Source organism: Phascolarctos cinereus, unplaced genomic scaffold (genome assembly GCF_003287225.1).
Source record: "Phascolarctos cinereus isolate Bilbo 61053 unplaced genomic scaffold, phaCin_HiC Scaffold_3;HRSCAF=262, whole genome shotgun sequence".
Lineage (NCBI taxonomy): Eukaryota > Metazoa > Chordata > Mammalia > Diprotodontia > Phascolarctidae > Phascolarctos > Phascolarctos cinereus.
Genome location: NW_027555736.1, coordinates 248,223,979 through 248,243,141, shown reverse-complemented (window position 1 = coordinate 248,243,141; position 19,163 = coordinate 248,223,979). Strand labels below are relative to the sequence as shown.

At 40.6% G+C, this 19,163-nt stretch overlaps 1 protein-coding gene across 18 annotated transcripts in view; it reads right to left on the bottom strand.

The window, feature by feature from the left end:
* Positions 1-4,890: 4,890 nt before the first annotated feature.
* The window catches only part of GPHN (gephyrin), a 789,636-nt gene continuing 775,363 nt past the window's right edge, over positions 4,891-19,163 (bottom strand). For all 18 annotated transcript variants that reach the window (XM_021004811.2, XM_021004814.2, XM_021004816.2 and 15 more), the window contains 3 exons: positions 18,990-19,093; positions 10,753-10,849; positions 4,891-5,904 (listed from right to left, as the gene is read on the bottom strand). In XM_021004811.2, coding sequence (XP_020860470.1) covers positions 5,771-5,904; positions 10,753-10,849; positions 18,990-19,093 — 335 coding nt within the window. In that variant the 3' untranslated portion in view covers positions 4,891-5,770. The remainder of the gene's footprint in view (positions 5,905-10,752; positions 10,850-18,989; positions 19,094-19,163) is intronic.

Sequence of the window (19,163 nt, the reverse complement as noted above, 5' to 3'; positions counted from 1 at the left end):
AGAATGTACTGTCCCAAGCTTCAGGGGTTTTGTGCAGCTGTTTTCAGATATACTTCTAGCAATCTGTAAATTTTCAGTTCTTCCAAGATGGTATGATCAAAGGGGAGGTGTTTACTCCTTTCCTGGCCTGTGCTCGGGTCATTGAGTGACCAAAAGCACTGTTTTCTGCCTTGGAACTGTGAGGAGGATTTCCTCTCTACCACGACTACAAGCTCCACCAAGCTCCATCTCGCCCCAGGACCACCACCCAGAACTGTGACCCAGATCCAAGCAAGGGCAAAGCAAGAGAATCTTGCCTCAGCACCGGCAAAGAGATCCCTGCAATCCCCGTCTGATCAGCCACTCAGTCTGTGGGCCATAAGTTCTGGAAGCAGCCACTGCCCCCGCACCACGCCCAGGGACTGGGGCTGGGATGGCACTTCTCTCTCACTGCAGACACAGACTTTTCCCACTGAACTTCTAAGCTGTCTTTGGCATTCGTGGGTGGAGAAGTCTGGAAACTGCCGCAGCTGCCCATGATTCAGTCCTCTGAGGCCTGCTCCAGGTTCACTGAGGCCTGGTCTTTGCCTGTGTGCCCATGCCGAACTGTGCTCCTTTCCCTGCTCGGTGCTATAGACCTTTCTGATCAAGTATCCAGATTGTCTTGGGCTGGAAATTTGTTTCAATCTGTCTTTCTGTGGATTCTGCTGCTCTAGAATTTGTTTAGAGCCTTTTTTGCAGGTATTTGAAGGGGTTTGGGGGAGAGCTCAAGCAAGTCACTGCTTTTACTCCGCCATCTTGGCTCCACCCCCACTACTGCTTATTTCTGAACCTGTGGGTGTTAAGTCTGGGTTGGGGAACCAGTGGCCTTGAGGCCACATGTGGCCCTCTGGGTCCTCAAGTGTGGCCCTTTGAATCCAAACTTCACAGAACAAATCCCCTTAATAAAAAGATTTGTTCTGTAAAACTGGAACTTGGTCCAAAGGCTGCACCTAAGGACTTAGAAGGCCACATGTGGCCTTGAGGCTTGCAGGTGCTCTCTTCTGTCTGCTCACGATCTGTGACCTGGACTGGGTAGTGAGCACCAAAGCTGTCAGTTGGTACCCTGGGTGTCCTGGTATGGGTTCTGAGGTCCCTGGTATGGAACCACTCTTTGCCCAGGCGCACTGCCTCTTCCTCTTCTGGAATGCTCTGCACAAGTGCTCTCCTGGCCAGGCCCCATCTGTCAGTGTCGTTAGATCTCTCTATTTTGCTATTCTGGCCTAGGCCGGGAAAATGAATCACTGTGACTTTTTCTTGGATTTTTTTCATCAGGATGTGGTCTGGTGCATTTCCTGAATGTTTAGAGGAGTTTTTATGGGTTACTTACCATACTGCTTCTTGCTACCCCACCATCTTGGCTTCATTTGCATCCCTTCTTTCTTGATATTTTACTTCCTGGCTTCCATGACACAATACTATCATAGTTTTCCTCCTGTCTCTCCAACTGTACTTTCTCTATCTTCCTCTGGACCCTTAAATATGGATATCCCTCAGGAGTGGAGTGTATTGTTTGAGGAATAGCAAGGAGGCCAGGGTCATTGAATCAAAGAATACAAAGTGGGGGATAAAGTGTAAGACAAATGGAAAGGTAGGACAGGGTCAAGTTATGAAGGACTTTGAATACCAAACAGGATTTTTTATCTTTGATCCTGGAAGTGATAGGGCGAATCAGTGTGATCATTTCTCCATTTATTGATTGCTTACCAAATAAAGCATAAATCTCAACTCTTGGCACTGACGGATATCAGTAGTTCTGTCTTTCCAGTCTTTATCTCACATGGTTATTCTTCACTTCCTGTTCTTGCTTTTGCTCAATTTGTCCGCTATGCCTGGGTTTAACCCCTTCCCCGCCTGACACTTCAGTCAAATACCACAAATCCTGTTTCTAACTTCTGAAACCTGATACAGATGCCACCTCCTCCATGAAGCATCTGTGATCCCACCAGTTGAAGGTAATTACTCCTTCCTCAAATTTTTCATCTTACTCTGCCTGGACATCTCTGAATTTCACATTCTCCTTTGTATCACAGTGTATTTCTTAGTTTTCCCTATTAGAGATATCATAGAGACAGTGTTTGTGTCTTATTTCGTCTTTTTCACAGGACTTAAAAGATAATTTTGATTAAGTAAATGCATGTAGACTAGTGCAAAAACTTTCTGCAATATGTTCCTGCAACAAACCTCTCTCCTTGTCATGTTTCTAAAGGCACCATGTTCTTTTGGTTCTTTTTCTACCTGTGTGACTGCTTCTTCTCATTCTTTTGCTTGTTTATCATCTGTATTCAAAACCTACCCCCCACCCAACTTGGGTATCCCAAGGCTCTTCCTGAGCCCTCTTTTCTATGTGTTTTCTTAGTGACTTCTCCATGACTGTCAGTTTGCAAGTCTACTCTTGTAGAGGGCCGGCTTTGGGAGTTGGAAGACTTAGGCCAGCCCGGGTTTTACCTGTAGATTGTGCTAAGCCTGACAGCTGTGAAACTCAGGATGTCAGCTCTGTTCTGTCTCTTGAAAACAGGATGCAGGAAGGGAGGAAACGGATGGGGTGCAGGACAGGACGCAGGAAAGAATGTAACAGAGAAGGTACAAGGAAGTAAGGAAATCAGCTAATTAGATTTGTACTTTTCATGAATACCAATGTTACTATTGCTTGATCCAGTACTCTATAAGCCTGAGCCCTCAGATCAATAAACGAGTTTGTTCTTCACTGCCCTCACCTGGCCCGTGATTCGTTCTCTCTTCACACTCTGCCAGCATCAGACCATGGCCACGGACGCAGGTGCTTGTGGCATACTCTTAATACATCCAACCCAAGTCTCCTTAGGTCATCCTGTAACTGGCTGGCTAGACATATAGAACTGTATGTCCATCAGGCATGTCAAACTCATATCTAAAACAGAACTCATTATCTTTTTATCTTTCTTTGCAAACCCATCACTTTTTTGAAATTCTTAATTCCTGTCAAGTGCGCCATCATCCATCTAAGTCACCTAGGTTCAAAGCTGTAATCATTCTCAATTCCTCACTTTCTTTCATCTCACATTTGTAATCAGATACCAAGTCTTCACAACATCTGTCACATCCATCCCCTTCTCTCTACCTCAAACAACTACCATCCTAGTTCAGGCCCATACTACCTCTCACCTGGAAAATTGCATTAGCTTTTTCATTTGTCTCCCTGCCTTCCGCCTTCCTTTTCTCCATTCCATCCTTCACACAGTTGCCAAGTTGGTATCTAAAGCATAGGTATGACCATGTCACTCCCATACTCAAGAAGCTTCTGGGGCTCCCCCCTCACCTTGCCTCTAGATCAAATACAAATTCCTCTTTTTGGCATTTAAAGTCCTTCACTGTCATTTACAATCTGCTTCCTACTTACCTTTCCAGACGTATTATTCCCTCTTGTACATTCTGTAGTCCAGTCAAGCTGGACCTCTTGTTTTTTTCACACACCACTCCATCCCTACCTTCATACCTTTGTGCAGACTGTCCCTGCAATGCACACTCACCTCATTTCTGCCTCATGCAACCTCTAGTTTTCTTCAAAGCCCATCTTAAATGCTCCTTCCTACATAATGCCTTTCCACAGTAAGTTTCTTGAGGGCAGAGACTGACTGGTTTTTTTGTCTTTGTTGTCATTGTTTCCTAGCATATATGTGCTTCTTGATTGATATTAGCCAGATGATTAATAGTTCTATTTTATTCTATAACATGATTCATTTATAGTTATACATTCTCTAATTTAATAATTTTGTTTGAATTATCTAGTATAATTTAGTACCCTTCTCCTTTACCACTGTCTTGTTTCTGTAAAGTCGTTCAGTGGATAGAGTACTGGACTTGAAGTAGGGAAGTCCTGAGTTCAAATTTGACCTCAGACAATTACTAGCTGTGTAACTCTGGACAAATCACTTAACCTGGGTCTCACTTTCCTTAACTGTAAAATGGAGATAATAACAGCATTTCATAGGGTTGTTGTGAGGATCCAATGAGATAATATTTGTAAAAGCACTTAGTACATTGGCTGGCACAGAGGCACTTTATAAATGTTTATTCCCATCTCCTTTCTTCTCTGTTTCCTATTTGTAAAAACTCCTCTTGTTCTCCTCAACCCCTTGATTCTCGCCTTTCAATAATTTTGCCTTTTAAAAATAAACTCATTTAGTTTCTACTACTTTTAAAATTTTTAAATAAAATGTTTTAAAAGCTTTTGGCGTAGTATCTTCATTTCTAAATACATTCCTCCCTCCCTCCAAGAAGCCATCTGTGGGAACAAAGAATAAAAACTTCAGCAAAACCAACTAATACACACTGCCCCCCCCCAAGGCACTCAACGAGGGATACGGTATTTACCATGTCCATTGAATTTCTCACAGAGTACCCAGCATGTTGACTGCTTTTATCCTAAAGCTATTAAAAATCCCCCAGGTACTCACATGTGATTTTTCATATTCCTTATATTCTTTTCTTCCAAAGAACTACAGATTTATGAATTTCAGTATGTTTGTATTATCATTGTCTTCCAAGCTAATGAATTATAATATTTCTTTCCAGTTTCCTGCCTTTGCTAGATATTTGTAATTTCCTTAAATGAGATCCAGGTACCCATTCTTGGCCAGGAAACATCACATGAGTTAAATTTACTCTTCTCTCCTTTCTGGACAACTAAGCCTTCTTCTTCAAAGTGCTGCAACTACTGTGATGAAATAAGTCCAATTATTATATGACTCAAACATTTATGAAGTGAAAGTTTCCTGTTAGTTCAACTTATCTCGCCAAGCTGTCTTCTACCTTCCTTTCAGTCTTGCTGTATTCCATTTGAGAGGCAAGACAGCCTTTTCCTTTTCAAATAATGAAGCTAACACAATGAAATTTTAAATAATGATCAAGGATTTTTTTTATTCATTAAGTTTTAATATCATTACAGAAAATGTTATGGTACAGAATTGTTCAACGTTAGGTTTCTTATTTCTCTTCTCGTTTAATTTCCACATGAATGCTGGTAACACTAATATCTGTACAAGATCAGTCTTTGATTCTTTATATTTTTTTTAGTTCTGTACATTTTTAAATGTATTGGTTAAAAAGGCTGTCAGCACTTAAGGAAGCAATTTTTTTTTCTGTTTGTTCAAATAAAAGGTATCCAGTTACTGCCCAAGAGGACTGTGCCAGATGGTTGCTGGGATGAAAGATTCCCCCGGACCCTGCTGCAAAGGGGATGGCACACCCCGAGGCAGAACGCGATCCCCACACAGTCTTCTTTTGGCACTGTGCACATAAACACGAGATACAAGAGAAAGAACAAGCCAAAGCTCTCTGTGAAGTGGTTATGAAGCATACTAAGAAGGGAAATCCAAGTGTTTCCTAAGCTAGTATAAATAAGCAGACAGCCTTGTTTAAAGAGCATAAGTAGTTGTATTTTAAAGATGAGAAAAACACAAGTTCTGCAGGCACCTACTGCTGTCTACTAAAAGCTACTGCTATCAGACCTAGCATTGAACACACAAAGCAATTGCAAGAAAGGAAAAAGTTGCTTTGATATAATCAGAAGAAATTTCTTTGTTAAGATTTTGTTTTTAGGTGTTTTTTTTAAAAGGTATTTATTTAAATTCATTTGAAATATAGGTCAAGGTGTTGACTATACTGATCAACTTTTATCCAAATCAGAAAAACTAGCTGTGCCATTGCATATTACAGGATACAGTCAATGATATGTAGACATGCATCAAAGCTTTGCTCTCGCTGGTGACCATCATAGCCTTCCGATGACCATGACGTCCACCACTTCACCCTTGTGAAGTTCCACATACTGCTCAGTTTTTGGAGGTAGCATCAACAGTCCATTGGCACTGCGCATACTCATCAGACGACTACTCATCTGATTCCCTGAAAGAGAGAATTCTTTATTAGCAGAAGACCCACTGAAAGTATCTATTGTTTTTGTAGCATTTTTTTCCAAAATGAAAACTTACGAACAAAAATGCAAGGAAGAGAGGCTCAGATTTCATGTGTCATGGAATTTTAGAGCTAGATGGGGCTGTATGGATTGCACAGGCTACCTCCCCGGTAATAAAAATGAAAGACAGTTAACATGTAGGTGGCATTGCAAGGTTTATAAAGCTCATTGTCTCATTTGATCCTCACAATAATGAACCTGTAAGGCAGGAAACTGAGGCTCAGAGAGGTTAAGTGACTTGTTTGTGGTCTCACAGCTAGTGCTGAAGGTATGATTCAAACTCAGATCTCACATGACTCTAAGAGACCATTTTCATTGTGATTTGCTCAAGACACAAAGCTAATTTCAATTTTGTTTCAAAATCTTGTCTCTCCAACTTCCTCATTCCCTGTACCCCATACCCTCTTCATGTGGGCCTTCAAACCCACCCAAGAGAAGGGGCTCTGATTTACTATTTCTTGTCCTGTCCCACTCTAATGCTTCCCTAAATTCCTGTAATGCAGAGGAGCCACCACCTGATGCAGAAACCTTTCTGCTGTTACTTTTCCCAGAGCCATCAACCCTATCCAGCTTGGCCATACCCTTCCCTGGTCCCTGTGCTCTTCTGCCTTTTTTCCACTGGACCTTCTGGACCCCTAGCTTTCTTATTAACCAACTCTCCTTTATCTCGTGATCATTCAGTTTCCTGGTGCTCACAAAAAACTGTGTTTCTTCAAGAGACATTCCTGCCATTCTCCAGCCCCCTAACCAACAAGAGCAGCAACAGCAGCAACATTTAACAGTCACAGCCGTAATGACATAAACCTGGGCCCAGAGAAGGCTCAGGACGGTCCGTGCTTTCCTCTGCTACTTCTGGAATGCTGCCGTTCAGTCTGCAGCTTCTCCGCCTTTAAGATTCACTCCATCTACCTATATCACGTGGTCCAGGTTCTTCTGGCTGCTACCTTCATCAAGGAGTTCATTCGGTAGTTGCCTTGTAGTTTTCTTTCCATCCCAACCTTGAACACTCTGGCTTCCCAGGTCTTCAATGTCCTGAACTTCCATGACCTACATGCCACTTTTCCCTCCTTCACAGTCTTTTCCCTAGAGTTGATCAGTTCAATTATACATCATCCACCACTCCTGAATCCTTCGTTCTTTCGTCTTACCACCAATCACACACTGCCAGCACTAAACTGTGAGTCAATGCCACTCGCCACCTTCTCTCCTCTTAATACCAAGCTGCTGAAAGCTACTGAAGGAAGCCATTCAGCTGTGACCAAAGGGTACCTTATAAATTCATGTTACCTTATATGCGTCGGGGCCTCTTGCAGCACTGCACCCTTTTCATTCTTCCCTGATTCTCTATCCTACAAGCTCCCCAGAGTTGCTCCAAACTCTCTCCTCAAGCCTTACAGACCCTCTCTCAGAAGACCTTGCCTTCTAACTGACTAAGAAAATGGAAGCCACTTATATATAGTCAGTTTCTTCATTTCCCTTGTTCCATACCTTAAAACTTCATCTGACAGCTCCTTTTTTCCCATACTTGGAGAAAAGTAACACATTTTCTTGTCTACGCCAACCATTCTACTTATGCACCCCTGATTCCTTCTCCTCCTTTCCCCTCTGGGAGCTTGCACCTTTGATCATTATTTTTCTCTCCTTCATCTTCAGTCTCTCCCAATCAAAGGGCTCTCTCACCCTCCCAAATGGCAGGTGCCCTCTCTCCCTCAAAGAGCTTCACTAACCTGGCCTCCCTCAAGATATTGTCCTCTTGCTCCCCATGCTCTCTTTCCCTGTTAACAAGACTTGGTGACTAATAAAGTCATCTATTACCACTGATTCTACATCCATTCACTTCTGATCTTTTTGCAAATGCACTCTCTTGATCTCAGCTCCTACTATGCATTCAATTTATCTTTTCTGCAAAGATGATTCCAAATCAGTATACCCACCCATGTCCAAAATAGAGCCGATTACCTTCCTCCATAAGCCCAGCTTCCTCTGAACATCCTACTCTACTGAAATCGCTCTCTTAAAGGTTTTCAAAGATTTTAACTGCAAAGTTTGATGGCCTTTTCTTAGGTCTCGTCCTCACTGGTCTCTCGGATGCTTTAGATGCTGATGACCGCCCACACCTCTGGGACATTCTCTCCTGCCTTGGTTTCTGTTCCTTTGATTTCTTCGGGTTCTCTTACCCGTGTGATGGTTTCTTTTTAGTCTTCTTTGCTCATCATCATCCATCTCCTGTCTCCCAAGTGTGGGTGTCCCCGTATCTCTGTTTTAGGCTTCCTTTGCTTCTTAGCTACGCTGTCTCCTATGATGATCTCACTGACTACCAAAGGGTTCATTTCTACACAGATAACTCTTAAATCTATGAATCCATCCCCAGTCTGTCTCCTAAATAACTAGCTATCTGTTGGACATCTCCACTTTGCTTTGCTATCAACATCTCAAACTCAACATATCCCAAATAAAACTAATGAGCTTACTCTGTAAACATGCCTCTTCTTCAGAGTGGTTTTATAACCCTGGTGTCATCCTTGACTCCTCTCTCTTCCATCACTTCACTCTTACCCCGACATCCAATAAGGTGTCAAGTCTTATTGATTTTAATCTCTATATCTCCTGCTTCCTTTTCACTCTGCCTGAACCACCACCATCCTAAGTCAGGTTATCACCTCTTGCCTAGCCTTCTAGTCTTCTTATTGGTCTTTCACCTCATTATACCATTGTAACTATTAAAACAGTCTTCTTAAGGTCTAGATCTGCTGTCACTCCCTGAACAAAAAGACTTTGGCTCCCTATTGCTTCTATCATGAGCCCTTTTTATATTGCTGAGAATAGCTAAGTCATTTACAACTGATCATCATATAATATTGCTGTCGCTGTGTACAATGTTCTCCTGGTTCTGCTCACTTCACTCTGCATTGGTTCATGGAAGTTCTCCCTATTGCTTCCAAATTAAAATGCAAACTCCTCAGCGTGGCAAGATTTAAACATCCTTCACAGTCACACTTCAACTCATCCTTCCACCTTTATTTCATATTACTTCCTCCTTTACACACTCTGTTTTCTAGCCAAATGGCAGTAATTGCTATTCTCTAAAACTGATATCCCAGCTCCTGCATATGAATAAGCTTTCCCACATGCTGAGAATGCAAACCCTCCTCATCTTTGCATTTCAAAACCTTTCTCTTTCCTTCTCAGGTGCCCTCTGTGAAGCCTCCTCTGATCCAACAGTGCTGTCTACCACACTCACGAGCTCATCTATACATATTATTTCTCCAGCACCTGGCATACAGGGCAGTGACAAAAAGTGGGGTCATGTGAAGCAAAACAAGGAAGTCAGTTTGGCTGAAGTGCAAGGTAGAAGGGAAAGGCTGTAAGGGTAGTTAAGAATGGGATTAGGAAGGGCTTTAAATGACAGAGGAGTCTGTATCTGATCTGAGAGTCATGGAGGAGTCACTGAAGCTTCTCAAGCAGGAGGATGAGTGACATGGTCACACCTGTGCTTTACTTTAGCATGTCATCTTTTGTTTTTGTGACTGTTGGGGATTATTGTTGTTGAAGGAATACAAAATCAAATCCAATAACCTTCAACATCCATGGCTTTAATAGGCTATGCTTTATGTCATTTTACAAAATGCAACCAATACTCAGGCTACCTATTTGATATGACAGAAAAAGGGGAATTTGTAAAAGCTTTTTCCAGACTCTATGTTTGTAATATGACAGGATAATTTCCTCCCTGACATGATATATCGTCTTTGTACCTAGATTAGAGATACTATAGATGTGACCAAGAATTTTAGAGTCAGGGAATTGGAATGGAGGACACTTAACGTAACAAAAAATTGCCACATGGCTTTAGAAACCAGAAGTGGCTTTAGTTTATGATGACAAAGACACGTGTGCTCCCATTTCCAGACTTTACAGTTGCTTTTAATTTCTTTGTTAAGATTTTTTCAGATTTTGTTTAAAAGGCATTTATGGAAATTCACTTGTATTTATAATAACAGTTGAGGATATTGTCTCTATTGATCAGTTTTTTATCTAAGCAGAAAAACTAGCCAGAGTAGAGCTGTCCAGAGGAATAGGCACGATCCCATCATGCTTCTTCATGGGACAGATGACTATTACTCATTGTTATCAACGTTTCAGACTGGAGGACTTAGGATAGAATGCCTGGTGGAGAAAGTCATTTTAACATGGTGGGGTAGAGTGAGGCTGCTGCACAAGACTCTGTCATACCTTCAACTGGACCCACATCGGAGAATGTGCTAGGACACTTCACCTCACTCCACCTAGGCCTTCTCCGTTATAAGCCCTACCTCTTCCTCCCTCCACCACATGCCCCTAAGTAGTTCATACAAAGTGTTCTACAATTCCACATTCACAATTCAGAAAGCTATCTGTAAATCCCAGCTAAACAAAATGAAACAATCTGTTTTAATTTTTTACTCTTGCCTGTTATAATGTCAGAATGACCAAATCTGCAGAAATAATTTAACTTAGTCAAATTTTCAAAAGGAAAATTTCTAATAATCTGATTAGTCAGGTCAATATAAAGTGATAAGTAATCAATCATACAGAACAAGTATGTAAAGCACTTTTTTTCGGGGGGGGAGCTAAGCAATGGGGTTAAATGACTTGCCCAGGGTCACACAGCTAGTAAGTGTTATGTGTCTCAGGCCAGATTTGAACTCAGGTCCTCCTGAATCCAAGGCCGGTGCTCTATCCACTGCGCCACCTAGCTGCCCCAATGTAAAGCACTTTTGAACACAGGTATGACTAACCTGTACTCTGAGCCCACGGCAGTGGTTCTTGGTGATGCCAAGTCAGGATACACCGATGGTACTCTGGGCGAGGATCCAATTTCACATCACATGATAACTGCAGAAACAAGGGTAAAGAAAACAAACCTCTTATTTTCTTGGTTGTGACTGGTTCAAACCAGATTACTGGATGATATTTTCTCATGATGTGGCTGAGGATGTTACCAAGGGGGTGGTGGGCGTGACAAGTGCTAGGGGTCCAGTGCTGCTCTCATTATCGCTACCTCTACTATGGCAGGGGCCTTTGGTGGAATGATGAGGAAAGGACTGGAAGCTTTTACTCCTGGTGGGAGAGAGAGGGAAAGATGAGAGGAGAAGGGCTTCCTGAATTACACTGATTGTTTGAACATCCAGTACAAATCAGGTAGAATCAGAGCCATTTATGAAGTAGTGAATAAATATTCTCCAAAAATGTGAATGTATATGAACAGGAAAACAAACAAACAGACAAAACCCAGCACGAAGACATTGCACATCTTCCCTTTTCTCTTTAGATTTTCTCATTGGTGCTCTAATACTAAGAAATGTATCTATATCTATCTATCTATCAACACACACATATATCTATATACTCACATATAGGTAACATGTCTAGTGATACAGATATCCATATATACACACATACATATACATATAAAATAAGATTCATTGTTATAGCTGATAAATAAACTTTTTCCTAAGGCTTATAACAATCTGGATTAACCAGAACATTGACATTCTAAAAGAATTCTTCTAGGTGACTCTGTTTCATGGTACAGAAAAGGACAAAGAAATCCTTTGGGGACTGACATAGCACAAACAGTACACCCACATTATAGATCATTGACTAACTAATCAGGCTTTGAGCCAATCAGATTTAAATTCTACCCCTTTTATGTTTGGCTTTTAATTCACCCTCCATGATAAATCTGATAAGCTAAACAAACAACACGTACAAGAAACACGGTAGCAGGTGCCTAAAGGGTATTCTATACGTTCCAAGGTTTAGTCCAATGTCAGAATGAATAAAGCTTGCTCCAATATGTGGGAACTAAAATATTTCTCTCAGACAAACCCTTACCTTTTAAGTAGTCTTAAGTCTATTGCAATCAGAAGAGATCATAATTATATAAAATCTTGACAAAATGGAAATCTGATTACTTTAGGAACAGGTCAAGCCTCCACCCATTTGTACTACGCCTTTGAAACACCATTCCTCCCTTTTACAATCCAAGCTTTTCATCTCCTTCAGAACCTAGCTTGAAATTTATTTATTCCAAGAAGACTTTTCTGGCTAAATCTCACCCATTTGATTACCTCTTTACTCTTTGCTGCTCATGTGATTCATGAAACTCAGTTTATACTTTTTTTTCATACGTAGTGACGTCTTCTCTAATATCATATGAGCCTAATGTAATTAAGTTGTTTCATGTTATAATAATTTTGATATCTCCCTTGAGATCTTCAGGAGACACGGTTTCTATTTCTAGGTCTGCCACATGCCCTATGAACTGGCAATTTACTTAGCCATCGTATGTTTTAATTTTCCTATGTACAAAATGAGGCTAGGGTAGAAAATCTCTAAGGTCTCCCCTTCAAGCTTTGTTTTAAAGCCTGGGTTGACAGTCAAAGAAAACAAAATCATCTTCTATGAAGTTAAAAATTAAGACCCAATCACATAAACAATACTGTAACTGTATGGTACTTTTCTTGCTAAGAGCTAAAAATCTATACAGTTTTTAAGATATCTGAATGTAATTATGAAGGCAAAAATGTATTGCACCTTTTTAGAAAAAATTATTCATAAAAAATCAGAAGGGTCAGAAAACTCCTTAGCCACTTTCAAGAAGTAGGTAACAGCCTTCTCTCCTGCCAGAAAGTATTTATGCCACTGGCATTCTTTTATCTCTGGATAGCTCCACCCAAGGCCAACTGATAATTGCGTTCTTCAATCCCTAGAAAAGAGTTCAGTCGAATCTGAGAACTAACCAGGCAGATCTCACTTTGGTCCAGACTGGCTCTTGAGCCCCCGGGCTGAGAAGATAAGGGCACTCTAAAATGCTGCCTGCCAGGACCCTGAAACCAATCTACATCAGCCCACCAACAAACAATTGTTAAGTGCCAAGCACTGCTCTAGGGAAACAATCACAAAAGAAAAGCACCCTTTGAAGGAGCTTCCATGCTCCAGGGAAAGATACACAAATACACAAGATACACATATACACAAATAAGCAAATACAAAATCAGTCCACTGCATTTGAGAACAAGTTACACAGATTTGTAAAAGCCTCACAGGGCTCTTAAGTTTATCCTTGCCTACCATCCCTCCTATATCCCCTCCCCCAAAAGAACAAAACCAAAACAAAATATACACATTGCCTTATCTTTGGCACAGGTCTGCTTATCTGGTAGTATACTAAACACAAAAAATGTTGAAATAATTAAAGACTCACTAAGAGGGAGATAATTCTAGTGGCATCTCTTTTTCCAACAGTTCACAAAAGCATAACCACAGGTTAAACAAATCAGCTCTGATAGGCTACAATAGTATTTATTATTATTCATAAACCTAATAGCTAAAAGCCCTTGAAAAATCTTATTTTACTTTTCCTTTCCTAATTTTTTACTAATTCAATTAAAAAATCATCTGGTCTCTGACTTGAATTTCTTGCTCTTTCAGCCTCATACGTGATTGCTCTTTTTGTGTGTATAAATTTTGATTTGTTATGTGGTCTTTTTTTTCCCCCTCTTGGTGAGGCAACTGGGGTTAAGTGACTTGCCCAGGGTCACACAGCTAGCATGTGTCAAGTGTCTGACTCTGGATTTGAACTCAGATCCTCCTGACTCCAAGGCCAGAGCTCTATCCACTGCACCACCTAGCTGCTCCTACCTGTTCTTTTGAAATGTTCTGTGCAACCAGTAGAACAGTATACACAATGACAACGTTTGTAAGTAAAAAGAACACTAAAATGAGGCCAAATTCTGAGTAGCTATGAGGACTAATCTTGGAGGGAGTGGGGTGGGGTGGGGTGGTAGTGGAATGCAGGTGTGGAATATTGTATAAGCTCTCAGATGAGATCATAGGTTATAGATGGAGAACTGAGAGAGACCTTGGAGGTCATTTAGTCCAACTGCCTCATTGTACAGAGGAAGCAGTGGCTTTCCCAAGGTTGCAGGTACATGGCAAAGCCAAGGTGCCTGGCCCCATAGTTAGCATTCTTTCAGCAGGTACGATGGAAAGCACACTGGACAAAGGTTTAGATCCTGCCTCCATCACTACCTGTGGGGCCTTGATCTTTTCAGGTCTCAGCTTCCCCTCCCAGCTCTCAGTCTATGACCCTCTCCACTGCCTCATGCTGTTTAACTGTTTTTCTCTGTCGGGGGTTTGGAGAGTACTATATCTGGAAGTGGCTGTGATGTGAAGACAAAGGGCACTGCCACAGCTAATTGTAAAATAAAAAATGTTAAATGCTTTCAAATTATTACTGTCAGCTAAATTTATGAACTGTTAGTACGTTGAGCAGAAAAAATATTAAATCTAACAGCATTTTTTATTAATGAACCATAAACACAGGGTGGATGTTTCAGTAAAATGTATACGTGCTTTACCAAACATTATATTTGTCTAGAATAGCAATCATGATTATTATAGCCTGTAGCTGAAGGAAGCCACTGTTCTCTCAATTTCTCTTTATTTCTGAGAATGATATAAAGAAATGTAATGTATTGGTTGTGTTACATAACAGTATGACATTTCTGGTGAGAAAACAGTGCAAGCTAATTCAGTGAGATGTTTTAGCTCCATCAGTATGGATTATTTTTGCTCACACAATATTTTTTGAAGTATCCTATAAATAAAAGTCTAGGGGCAGCTAGGTGGCACAGTAGTTAGAGCACTGGGCCTGAAGTCAGGAAGACCTGAGTTCAAATCTGGCCTCAGATGTTTACTAGCTGCATGAACCTGAGTTAGTCATTTAACTGCTGTCTGCCTCGGTTTCCTCATCTATAAAATGGGGATAATAATAGTGCTTACTTCTCAGGATTGTTGTGAAGATCAAATGAGATAATAATTGGTTTTTCTGGTTTTTGTTTGTTTGTTTATTTTTAGGCAATTGGGGTTAAGTGACTTGCCCAGGGTCACACAGCTAGTAAGTGTCAAGTGTTTGGTCTGAGGCCGCATTTGAACTCAGGTCCTCCTGACTTCAGGGCTGGTGCTCTATCCACTGTACCACCTAGCTGCCCATGACATAATAATTGTAAAGTGCTTAGCACAGAGACTGGCACATGGCAGGCGCTATGTAAATATTAGCTGTCATTATTATTATAGGCATGAAGTGAGAATAGGAAACGGAGGAAATTCTTTATCTATTTTTCAGGTAAATGACCATCTAGATAACTTTACATAGTATGAGAATAATCCAGGTCTCCATCATGGGACCGTTGTGCTACCTTGTACATTTGTCTTTGGAATAAAAAAAAAACAGGTTTGAATCCTAGGTTTGTCTGTCTGACTTTAGGAAGGCCACTTCTATGCTCTGGGTCTCTCAAAGTGTGGATTGCAAATGGCCGGGTGGACTAGATGACTTCAAAGGTCTTTTCCAATTTAGAACAGAATGGTCGTTCAACTATCCACATTAGGAATAAAAGCCTGCTCAGGCTTGGTGGATCACGATCTCAGAAGAGATTTCCTGCTCTACTCTTTAGGGTGTTTCCAATAAGACCTCCAACAATGGTAACATTGACTTTATTGGTCTTCCAACAGTAGTCCTTGAGAAGCATCTGCCTCAAACTTCTGAGAAAACCTTGAAACATTTACACATGCTGGCAAGTCTATTTCAAATGTTTTTGTTCAGGAACATTTCTATTTTCCAAATACACCTTAGTATTCCCTTATGCCACCTGATTTGATGGCATGTCTGCCTTTCAAAATTCCTCCTTTAAAAAAAACAAACCCTATATTACATTTAATAGAATTATTTGGCAAATTATTGCCTTGTAACTAGTAGGACCTCAGTAAAGGCTGAGCTTATCACACAATAGCGTAACATCACATTAATAATTATGAGTCTGTGTGTAAGTTCAAGGCTCAGATTGTATATGCTTTCATGCTTACATCAGCTACAAAGTATTTGTTCAATGTTTACAGCATGCAGAGAGCTCTCTGTACTCTGGAAGAATAATAAGGAAAGAGATTCTAGTAGGGCGTGGCAATCCTGATTGCTTTCTCTATCTATAAGGAATACCTTTCCAGGCTTGTTTTACATTACTTCCCTTGCTGGACTCCTTGTGGTGCCTCACTTACAACACTCCTGTCTCTGTGCCTCGCACAGGCCATCTGCATGGATAGCGCCCACTCCCTCCTCATCTACAGAAGCCCTATTTCCCTTCAAAGCTCAGCTTAAGCTCCAGCTCCTCTGGGAGGCCTTTCCCATTTTCTTCCCCTCCTTCACCTTGTTTTCATTCTGTATACATATAGCCTGGCCCCACAGGCACAGGGGATAGAAAGCTGGCCTCAGAGGTAGGAAGACTGGAGCTCAAGGCTCACCTCTGATACATACTGGCTCTCTGACCTTGCATAAGACACTGAACCATCCCCTGCTTTAGGCAACTCTCTAAGATTAAAATTGCAGGGAGGTTGCTGACATGCATTGGTAGAAGGCATTCCCTCACTCGGAAGTTCCTATATTAACTAAATTATATGTTCAGTCACTATCCAGTACCTATCTCTACGCTGTACCTTGTATAAACTTATAATTAAAAAGTTGTCTCTATCTAAAGAATGAATGTAAGATTCTTGAAGAAGGAGGAAAATGCTTCTTCAGTTCTAACCATGATTAATCAATCAAATAAACAGGGAAAGCAAATACTCCACGTTGGCATCCTGTAAAACACTGCAGCACTGAATGGCTGACCTTCTGGTGAAACGTGCTCTGGCCTGTGAAAAAAACATGTGGCTCATCCTGCACCCCTGTGGCCAAAGCAGAGACCAGTCCCTGGACACAATGTGTAGCTTTTCCGCAAAGCAGGTCAGGGTGAGCCAAGAAAGACTGAGAAAGGCCAGACTATAAATTAAGGTCAGCATGCCACTGGCTTTTGTCAATGACTGGCCTCTTTGTTCATTTAGAAAGCTGAGGTTGTAGGATTCACACTTTAAAGCAAAGTTAGGGATGGTGTTTAAGATGCAAATGTCCAAGATCATGAGGCTTGTGGGGCAGACCAAGTGATATGGCTATGTGGGAGACAGGAATTTGATGGATTCTTGGACCAAGTTTTGCATTCCCATTAGCTGACAGGAAACTGGAAGCATTATGCACACAATGTATAGAGCATCAGCCTGATTTAAGGAGCCCATCCAGGCAGCTTTGTTTAATGGAATGCAGCTATAAATGTCAGTCTCAAAAAAGAGGGATTGTAGGTATTAACATACGCAAAGCACAAAAGGATTCTTTGGGCTTTGCCTAGTGCCAGAAAGTTCTGATTAGTATTCTACTGTCACTAACAGGGCTTTTCTTGTTTCCTAAATTTAGTATGATATCTAAACAGTGAATAAGGCGCATAGTGAATAACCTCTAGTTTGGTCAGAGGGTGTTCCGCTTTTTGTTGAAATTTATGTATTTATTTCTTTGGTGATTGATCTCAAAATTTAAAAAAAAATGCTACAGTAAAAAAAAAAAGTCTGATTGGCTTTTCTGAACTGCTTGTTGGACTTCCATTCCAAACATGGAAATGTACTGACATGGTAAGCGTCAACTACCTGACTTAAGGAAGAAAAAGTCCTGTCCACACACTATTCCACCCTTCATTTTTCAGTCTTATGTTTCTAAAGCCTAAAAATTCTTAAATTTTATACTGTTAGTCCTAGATAAAATATTTTATGGAACCCAAAGCAATTCTTCTTCCTTCATGATGTGTACAGTTCAGATGTTAATAAAGTATTTGGCTATACTGGAGGTAGAGACTCAGCAGCTAGCCTGAGATGAACCCTGGGTCCCAGTATCTCCAATGCACCAATTCTTGTTATTTGAAGAAGAGGGAGAAACCAAAAACATGTAAAAAATTTCAGACTTTATCACCCCAAGAAAAAAAGGGGCAGAATAAATGTCAATAATTTCAGGGTTATATGCCTACTTCTTCATCTATGTAACACGTTTATGATCACAATCTACATAGGTATCAAGGTCATCCTTGTTATGAGAACAAAATAGGAAGACTTTTCTGTTATTCTACAGTAGAGGTGTCAAACACACTCCCAAGTGCAGCTAAATCAGAGTAAAATGTAATTTTGAAATATTTAACAAAAAAAGCCCAACAACACAGCAGAACATAGATAGAGTTAATATGTGCATTAAGGAAGGATTTCTCCAGCACAGGCTAGATAACCCCTAGTCTGGACTCCTCCTTACATAGGGGTTGGATTAGGTGTCTTTAAGTTTCCTTCCATGTCTGACATTCTTTGCCATATCTGTCTTTGGTCTTAGAATTTGTCTATTTAAAAAAAGATTTTCATTACAGAGTGAGAAAAATGTACGAACATAATCACGTTTTGTTCACATTACTTTGGCGACTGAAGGAAAGAGGAAATTAAACTTACTCCAAATAACTTTAGTGTTATTTCTCGATATTAGTGTTCATACTTTAAAATCCTTTATGCTCATCTTTCCTTATTTGTCACCAGTCTTTTCTTATACAGCTTTTATTATCTGTTGGTTGGCAGTCTGTTGACAGTAGGAGCTATGACTTATTCATCTCTGTAATCCCAGAATCTTGCAGCATGCCTTCACCATGGTAGAAGCACTGAATAAGTCTAGGATAGGTGGAAGAGCATACATCTGTGTAAATATGGCTACATACTGGGCTTTTATAACAAGGAAGGAGGCTTGATTCGAATCCTATGTGGTCAGGGTAGTGCCCTCTATGACCTGGACATTTTTCTTGGCTATATGCTTCCTTAATATCCATTCTTAGTTTTTCATTCTCAGAGATTCTTAGTTGGTTTTTAATTCTGTGAAGATTATTTCCCCCTGAAGCCAAGGATGACTTCAGAAGAGGATGTGGAAGGAGAGCAGAGGAGACTGGCTTTTTCCACATTTACTTTTACTTTTTTTTTTTTGGCTTGTTTGTAAAAACTTAACACTCCAAGTAATTACAGTCAGTTGAAAAAGTGGATCCTTAAAGCTGAGTTTTTTGTTTGTTTGTTTGCTACAATAGGAAAACATTACCCTGGCTTTGATAATTGTTGGTCGAGGATCCAGGATTCCCTGCATCTTCCTTAGTGCTGGGACAACAAAGAGATTGCAGGTGACCACAGCTGACACAGGATTTCCTGAAAAATAAAACTAGTCAATCATTCACAGTATAAATAAAGAAATGCTTCCTAATTAATGTCCTTATTG